Genomic DNA, 9,828 nt, shown 5'->3' on the forward strand with positions numbered 1-9,828 from the left:
TACTATTTATGTATATGAGGGTAAAATTATAGATTTCATATATCTGGATTTTCAAAAATCATTTGACAAATTCCAACGTAAAGGTTTGTAAAATAATTGTCTCTAGATGTTGGGGATAAGTTAGCAAATTGGATAGAAGAGTAGCTAGATGGAAGATAGCAAAGGTGTGTTACAAATGGAGCTAAGTCAAACTAGATTGATGTCACAAGTGGGATACGTCATGGCTCAGTCTTACAGTCGCACGTAAAAATGAAACTCGAAATAACACAAACCAGTTTCACAAGTTAATACTTAGAAGGGGATCAAGTTAAAATTCAGTTCCTAGGGTGACTTTATGAGGTAATGAGAGGAGAATAAATATGAATTCTCTTTTGCAATGTATTTTTAAGATAATTTGGTATGACATGTGTGCTCGCCCTCACAAAAACCACCAGATCAATCATCTTGGCAAGACCTTCCCACAACTTTGTCCAGTGACGAAATTAACCTAACCATTTGTAATGTCTTCAATATACACCTGGACATCAACTTCTACAGTATTTGCTTTGTTTGTTTTTGAATTTCGCCCAAAGCTACACGAGGGCTATCTGCGCTAGCCGTCTCTAATTTAGCAGTGTAAGACTAGAGGGAAGGCAGCTAGGCATCACCACCCACCGCCAACTCTTGGGCTACTTTTTCACCAACGAATAGTGAGAATGACCGTAACTTATAACGCCCCCACGGCTGAAAGGGCGAGCATGTTTGGTGCGATGGAGATTCGAACCCGCGACCCTCAGATTACACATCGAGCGCCTTAACCCACCTGGCCATGCCGGGTTGTATTTTTTGTGGTATATAAAACTTATTTATGTGCATAAAATATAAATATATATTTATATTAACTATTGAATAAATTTATTATATTTTATATGCAAATGTTTTGCATTAAATAGTACACAATTATATATTTTTTACATTCTAAATATATTTTACAATATACTAATTAGTATGCAAATATTGTCAAAAGTATAAAATACGTAAAAACTTCTTAATTGTTTGAATACAAAGTTCAAAACGAATAATGTTTTGAAACATTATTTGAAAATTAAAATTTGTTATGGTGTCCACTTGTTTGTTTTGGAATTTCGCACAAAGCTACTCGAGGGCTATCTGTGCTAGCCGTCCCTAATTTAGCAGTGTAAAACTAGAGGGAAGGCAGCTAGTCATCACCACCCACCGCCAACTCTTGGACTACTCTTTTACCAACGAATAGTGGGATTGACCGTACCTTTATAACGCCCCCACGGATGGGAGGGCGAGCATGTTTGGCGCGACGCGGATGCGAACCCGCGACCCTCACATTACGAGTCGCACGCCTTAACGCGCTTGGCCATGCCGGGCCTATATGGTGTCCAAGAAACAGTTACATTTTCCTCTGAAACACAACTTTATTCCCCAACTCATGTGATAGTTCTATTTGCTTTGATTTACTTCAAGAATACCTGCCACTCTGAATTTTTTTATCCTATGTTTCTGTCCCATATTTTTTAATGAAAGGCTTAGTAATATGGCACTAACTTTATTAATTGAAATGAAAATAGCTAAATCCAAAGTGAACTTTAGTCAAATACAATTAGTGGCATACGATTAAATAATAGCACAAGGTGTCTCTTTGTTAAGTAGAGTTTGGTCCTTACCCGATAAAATAAATATGGCTACAGTGAGTCGAAAATCGGAAGATGAATATGGGGAAAAGTGGGAAAATTGTTTTGCTGATACATTAATCAAAACGGGTAAATATCATGAACTGTTTCCTTGGTACGGTAAAGCACGTTACAGGCAGTAATTTGTTTAAGTCACTGAGGTATGTAATACCAATAGTTTGTGGGTGAAGGGAGAATATGCGCTCTGTTACTATTAAGCCCGGTTGCGGATATTTTATTTTTGTTTTCAGGATAGATAAGAAATGGCGGGAAAAATAAGCCAAGTATTTTCGGTTGTATCTACAGAAATGTTGAATGAGTTATAATTTTATTGTGTAGCTCAGTAGTTTAACCACATTCAGATTCGATTGGAGTATCATGTTCGGTTTGGGCTCCTTAACTTAAGAGAGACATTAAGATATTGGAAATGGTTTAAATTAGGGCTAAAAGGCTGTTACCTTGTATGAAAAAGCTTTCATACCATACAGTATAATTTTAGACAGTTATTTCGATTTTAAATCTTCATGAAAAACAGTAGGAATCTTTTTGTCCCACTCAAAATATTAAGATTTAGTCATTAATTGAATGATAGTAAATTTTGATGTACAGGGTGGCCCGTAAGCTTCCACCCAACCATATATCTTATGTATCCAGTGTATCTGTGTGCTGTCCCTCATTCTTGCTGCATAATATTTTCCTCAACATAGTAGGGGCTATTGTTCCAAATGCTGCAGTGACAGCTGCCTTCAACTCATTGGTATTATAATAACATGGATGGGTAGGGACTTACAGGTCACTCTGTAGTGTGCGAGATACTGAGTAGCTAAATTAGACTAATAGCAGGTTGAGAAGATTGTTAATGTGATTATTGAGTCACTCGCATGTTTAGAGCTTTTAGTAAGCCTCACTATTGAAGTGAAAGGAAATTTTTAATAATTCAGGAAAGTTGTGAGTAGTGAGATGAAAAAGGAAGTCAGGCTGTCATACCGAGACAGATTAAGATCTTTTATACTGTTTTCTCTTGAAAAATGAAGTATTTCATGGGATGTGACTGAGGCATTTAAGATTCTTATTGGAATTATTTACTAACATTGATTTTTCTTTGGTTTTGGTACTTGGTTGTGAAAATGTTAGAACAAAGGGATAGAAATATATGTTTTGGCAGTTTGGAAGACATTTTGAATTAAAACAGTTATTTCCTCAACAAGGAGGTTGGCCTTTGTAATGGGTTGCCTTCAGATGTTTTACATTTGAGGAAATGCTTGATAAAAATTAAACTGATAGTGACTGCTTTTGGGCAGTGTTGAGTGGGTGATTCAGTCTTAGTATGGAATTTGTTTTTTCCATAAAATTGTGAAGGTTATTCCCATCAAGATTATACCCTCTAACTCTTAACTGTGATCTCCTGCATACATTATTTTGCATTTATTAAGATTAAATTCCATGGAGTATTTATTCAGCAACCTCTTCAAATAATTCAAATTCTTTTGTGAAACAGCAAAATGATCTTGCAGTCAGTGGTGCTAGAAACTTTAACATCATTGGTAAATTTAAATAATTTATTGACCATTTCTTTATTTGTATCATTGATATAAATTAAGAAGAGCAAAGATTTTAAAACTAAGCCCTGAAGTACTCCACCTGTGACAACAATTCAGTTTGGTTCAGTTTCATGTATAACCATTGCATGTTCTTTTTCATTCAAGCAGTTTTCTATCCATGAGTCAACCTTTCATTGATTCCTATTCACACATTGTTTATAGGCTTTTACGTGCACCATGTCAGATGTTTCCTAAAAATCTGGATGCACCAAGTTTATACCAATACCTTTATTTACATAGGCAGATTACTTTTGCAGCAACCTAGTTTTACTACCTAATAGTAAATCACATATTATGATAAGTGATTATTTGATTTACTTTTTTTTTATTGCCCATTTTAAGAGCATGCCAACTTGTGGGGGTATTCACATGAAAGGCAGAATTTTTCATCAGTAATACTAACAAAATTTTAAACTTTGTTAAATTACTTTGCAATGAGTCTTTTATTAGACTTTCAAAGACTCAAGTCTAACATGCAGCTGGTGCTCATGAAAGTGGCTATAAGAACTGGTTATTTTGGTTTAATATGAGATTAGAAGAGAGTTTCGTATGAACATCACATATGGTGCTCAAAACGTGAATTGTGATAGGCAAAATAACTTTCACTTACAAATAAATGTAAATCTAGGATTTGCAGCAGCTAAAACTCTCTGCTACACTCTTTTAATAATACTGGAAGGATATGCTTCTTTTACACCAACTTGGTTGGATAAGTAGTCAGATAAGCATTTCCATAAAAAATATTAAACCACCTAAAACAGGGAAAGAGTTAACACTCTTCACTACCCTTGGGTAGATATTATATGCCCCATTCTTTAGACATCTCAGTATTTTCTTTAAAAAAACTCAAAGTTAATGTGATAATATTTTTCAATCTTGTTTCCATTTAGCAGTTGTTCAGGAGAAGATGTTGTTTAAATATTCATAAGTAAATATTGAAGGAAAAGTAGAATTTCACAACCAGTTCATCCCATAATCATCTTTATCATCCTTCAGAGGCCTTATTCTTATTATCATAGTTACTTTTAATATGATTAAATAAATTCTTACTGTTGTAGTTAGTGTTTTTACAATTTCATTCAACCTTTTTTCCTTGCAGTTTATATTTTCTAATTTCATTTTTGACAAGATCTTTATATAATTTTCCAAATCTCCCATCATCATAATAAATTTAAACTTCTTACATTTATAATGCTTTTCTTTAATTTTATCCTTTAGTTAATTTTTATGCCAACCTTGTTTTTTACTTGTAGCCACCTAATATTTTTTTGTGAAGAACATGCCTATCTTGAATATGTAAGAATTTATTTAAAATATTTTTCCATGTTTGAACAGTATCTACAATTAATTCAGTTACCCAGTTAAAAGCACATAGTTCTTATCTTACATCTTCCTTTTTTTTTTAAATTTGGAATCAAAATATCATTCTTTATCTTAATATCCAGCAAAACATCAAGTATGGGTGAGAAGTGATAACTTGCACTCAGATGTTTCCAATCTCCATCCTATCAACAATTTTGGTATTGCAAGTTGATAAATTTCAATTAACATTGTTCATATTAGGTTCCCTGACCAATTGATGAAAAAAACCTGTCATCTTCATTTTTTTAATAGATATTCCTGAACTTAAAATCCTCATAGTTTTAACCCTATTAACAACTGCATTCTTCATCATGCTATAGTTTCTTATTAAACTCCAACAGAAACCCAAATAGACTTAATGTCATTGCTATTAGTTTTGATACCCTAAACTTGAATAAGTTGTTCATTATTTTATGTAAACTTACTCCTCACTTGTTTTGGGTACTTTGTCACAATTAAACAATATATAACCCTTTTTTCAAAGGAATTCACATCATTAAATTTGTCTACGTTTAACCCAGTTTCAATTAGTTCAATTACATCAAAACCTTCTATTTCAGTCAATGTCTACTCTTCATTTTTTTTATACATCTAGCATTGCAATAATATCAGTTTAACCTATCAGAAAACTATTTCTTTGCATTGTTGCAATGCTAATTTTCTCTATTTCTTTTTTTTTTTGTTTCATTATTCTGACTCTTATCCCTTTATAGCCCTATGTTAAAATTGCCTTTATAAGAAGAAACTACCCCTTTATACTATTTAAATGTAAACCATCTATTCCAAAAAACTTTCATTTCTCATTTAAGTGATCCAAAACCCCCAGCCACCCATAATACTTGCCCTAAAACCTAGGATTTTTTACACAGTTACATCTTGGCAGTAGCTCTGAAAGAATTAAGTTATTATGGCCTTTTTTGATGCAGTGCCTATATTATTTGACATGTCAGTTAGCTCCTTTGACCTATCTTTCTCCACAACATTAGCTCCTATATGCACTAGAAAAACTGTATCGCTGTTAGCACCCAATATATCACTTATTGTATCCCTATATACATATATAATTTTCTCTATAAGTGGGTTTTCTCATCATCACGGATCATTGTATCCCTATTTACATATGTAATTTTCTTTACAAATGGGTTTTCTCATCATCACGGATCATTGTATCCATATTTACATATGTAATTTTCTTTACAAATGGGTTTTCTCATCATCACGGATCATTGTATCCATATTTACATATATAATTTTTTCTACAAATGGGTTTTCTCGTTATCACGGATCATTGTGTCCCTATTTACATATATAATTTTCTCTACAAGTGGGTTTTCTCATCATCACGGATCATTGTATCCATATTTACATATATAATTTTCACTACAAGTGGGTTTTCTCGTCATCACGGGTTATTGTATCCCTATTTGTCTTATTTATTTTTTCTTCCCTCCCCTAATTCATTATTTGCAGGAGCTAAAAGCTAAGATCTGTTTCTTAACAGAACCTGATTATTACAATATAACTCCACTATTTCTAGTCGTACTAGTACTATTTCCAACTTCCTGAAAGTTACTACTAGCCACTGTATACAAAAACTTAAGTTTTTTGTGAAGTCCTGCTGCTATTGCTCTGAGTTGAATTTCTCTTTATTGCTTGTAATTTAATTAAGATAGCCCCAAATATTTTTTCTACCCTGAAAACTCTACATACAAATTGCATGTATTCTTAGCATCCTTAAAAGTGAATGCCTGTCACATATTCTCAAATAAAACTCACTCATTACATGTATTGCAGCTTATAAACTGTGAGTGCTTACCAACTATCATTTCTTAGCTATTATAGCCTGAAAATACTTAACACTTCATCCAAGTAGCCTGCTGACAACACTGTTAAGTATAGTGATAGAGTTAAATATACTGCACTATGTTATCTTCTCACTTTAGTAAATATGTCTATTTTCAAATTAAGAAGTACTGATGTCAGCCTTTAGATAATTTTTTTGTAGTAATACGATATATTTAGCCTGTGTTAAAACTTGCCAGTAAGTTAAATTGTTCCTAGTTTTGTTACTCGTGTTAAGGCTAATCTAACATTTGATTTAATACTTTAATTCTAATATTATTATTTATCAATGTTATTAATTAGATCACCTTAATTTTCTTGTAATTAACATACATGATCACAAACAAGAATATTAATCAAGTACTTAAACAAAGATGTAGTGAAACAGTTTGTTACCAAGGGCAATCCATCATATTTGTGCTCTGTTTTGAATGCCATGGTAAACCATTTTAATAACTTTTCTGCCCCTCTTGGCTTTATACATAGGGCAACTGTCCTGCTTGCTCCATACTAAAATGTTCTTTTGTGAAAGCCAAATGGAATATTTAAAAATTCCATCTTGTATTATTCAGTGAAAGCTATATCTTCAGTAACTTCTAACCTCTTATTGTTACATGGGTCGTGTATTGCATATATAATTTGAAATATCTGTGGATTTGATTATGATGAGAGAAGTAGCCATAAGTATTTTTCTGTGAATGAACACACAAGTGGCAGTTATTATGTATTAATCAAATTGATATTTATGTATTAATACAAAAATGTATTATGTATGCATTGTCATCATAATTTTATTATTATTAGACAACTCATTGGGTTTTACCAGTTCCAGTTATCTGTACTATTGATGTTTAATTTCATAGTAGAAATCTAAACAAAATGTTGATCAGGAACTTGAATAATTTCAACTTGGCTTTCTGAGAAAGAGAATTAGAATTTCCTTGTTTGTTTCCACCAAATTTCTTCTGTAATCTATGCCTTCCATTTTTAGATTTTAAACAAACTATTATTTTAACTAATGTGTAATTGAATGTGATATTTTTTTTAGGTGCTGGTCTTGGTATAGGGATCATATTTTCAGTATTCATGTTCAAGAGTAAGTGCCAACTATTATTCAGTATTTAATGTTTATCATTTCTGTTGTAGAAAATGTATTTGCATAATTTTATTTTTTGAAAATATAAATTGTCATCTTAATTTTGTCATTATTAGACAACTCATTGGGTTTTACCCGTTCCAGTTATCTGTACTTTTGTTTTTACTAGTTTGAATTAATGAACTAAGTATAACATTGTGAAGATTTGCCACTAAGATTCATTCAGATATTTAGAAATAGCTACAGAATTTTCTACTTCCTGAAAAAAAGAGGATTACCTTTCAAAAAGACTATTAAAATCAAACCATCTTCAGATATTTAATATCCTATAACAACATTATGAAATATGTATGTATGTACATTCAATCAGACAAAGAGATGACCTTGTCAAAATGTTTTTATTTCAGCCCTCTTGCAGTAGGTTTACTTTTATGTTTTCTGGATTCATGCTTGTTTTTATGACTAATGTTATCTTTTGAATTGTGACTGATGTAATTGCTTCTTTTGTACTTTTTCAGAAAGAATGTAGAAAACCATTCAGAATTTTGTTTTCAGTTTACTGATTATATAAAGAACATGTGTAAGATATATGTATATACATAAGTGTGTGTGAATACATATATTTTTTTCTTCTTTTTCTTACAACTTGAACAGTTGTTACATGTTAGATTTATATTTTCCACTGTTCAATATTGACAGGGAAAACATGGCCTTTAGTATTTGGAGTTGGAACTGGTGTAGGTATTGGGATGTCCAATTGTCAACACTCTCTTAATGAACCTTTCTTTGCTAGAGTCCAAAAACTAAAGGTAGGTGATAAAGTTATGTTTGATTATTGTATCAATATCCTGTGTGTGTGTGTGTATATATATATATATATATATGTATGTTTAGGGATTGAATATATACCGATATTCAAACATCTAATTTAAATGAAAAATGGAAAAGTATTAAACTTTTATCTTTTATTTTATATTTAAATATAATTGAAGTAGCTGAGGTTTTTGCCTTCAAAGTACATGGATTTAATGTTACTTAACAATAACATATTAATTAAAATAGTAACAGACTAATATGACTTTATATTACAATGTACATTTTCTCACCTCAAATTTGAACTTGAGACCTCTGGTGTATGAAGTATGTGTTCTAATAACTTAGCTAAAGGGCAAGCCTGCTGGTAAAGCACTTTTAACAACTCAAACTACTACAATCTTCCCCTTCTTACAAACATGAGTTGTCCATGGGTCTAACTTCAGGGTCAAAAGATGGCCTCATAACTTGACCTCTCACATATCATGTGAGTGCTTTACTAACTAAAGGGCTAGTCCTCTAGTACTTATTGGTAAGTTATTTTCTAGCAAGTTAAACTAGTATGCTGCTAATATTAGAAGTAATAAAAACTGATAGTTTTGATGTGAGATGTACTTTAAACTTTAACTTCAGTGTAATAGTAGCTTTATTCCAATTTCATGTGAAGACTAAAAATTTGTTCTTAATGTAATATCTGTCTAATAATGATTTTATCCTATTTTCAGTGAAGACCAAAACTTTGTTTTTAACATCACATCTGACATTGGCATTAAGCCCCAGTAGTAGTTTGTTTTTTTAAATTTTGAAGTTATGTTTAAAAGCAATATGCTAGCTTAATTTGAGTTTTGAGTCCTAAGTATAATTTTATTTCATGTTATACTATGTAAAGGTTATAATATTTATAAATGTTTTTACTTATGACATCATCTTTTCATTGTAACTCTATTTGACTTTCAGGTTAAACAAAAAGAGTTGTCTCCTACATCCGAAGAACAGAGAGTATGAAGTACATCATTGTAGTTTCATTAGTATGAGTCCACTGCCTACTTTTTTAAATAGATACATAATATATACTTGTGGGTACATTTGTCTATTTCTTTAAGTAGTACCTAGTTTTTTGGCTTAGATGAAATGAATAAAGTTAAGATATGCTTTGGCTGTATTTTTCTTCAGTGATTATGAATCAAAATTGCATTTTTTCTCTTCTTTTTTACCTTTCAGTTAAAGTACGAACATGGAACAAAATATATATTGTATCTTTTAACATTACTTTTGATGTTTCACACTATTGTAATATATATTTTTTCCATTATACAGAACATTTACTGTTACATCTGATAAAATAATGTATGACTGTAAATATTTCAGTTACATTATTTGTAATTGGCCTGCTGTTCATTTCAGGTTATAAATATCTAATAAAACAGCATTT

The 9,828-nt window shown here is 31.4% G+C and overlaps 1 protein-coding gene across 1 annotated transcript; it reads left to right on the plus strand.

The window, feature by feature from the left end:
• Positions 1–1,608: 1,608 nt before the first annotated feature.
• LOC143235827 (MICOS complex subunit Mic10-like) lies at positions 1,609–9,569 on the plus strand. The gene is made up of 4 exons (XM_076474045.1): positions 1,609–1,772; positions 7,536–7,583; positions 8,283–8,392; positions 9,354–9,569. The coding sequence occupies exons 1-4, from the start codon at positions 1,691–1,693 to the stop codon at positions 9,399–9,401; spliced, it is 288 nt and encodes a 95-aa protein (XP_076330160.1). The 5' UTR covers positions 1,609–1,690; the 3' UTR covers positions 9,402–9,569.
• The last annotated feature ends 259 nt before the right edge of the window (positions 9,570–9,828 follow it).

Source organism: Tachypleus tridentatus, chromosome 12 (genome assembly GCF_004210375.1).
Source record: "Tachypleus tridentatus isolate NWPU-2018 chromosome 12, ASM421037v1, whole genome shotgun sequence".
Classification (NCBI taxonomy): Eukaryota; Metazoa; Arthropoda; class Merostomata; order Xiphosura; family Limulidae; genus Tachypleus; species Tachypleus tridentatus.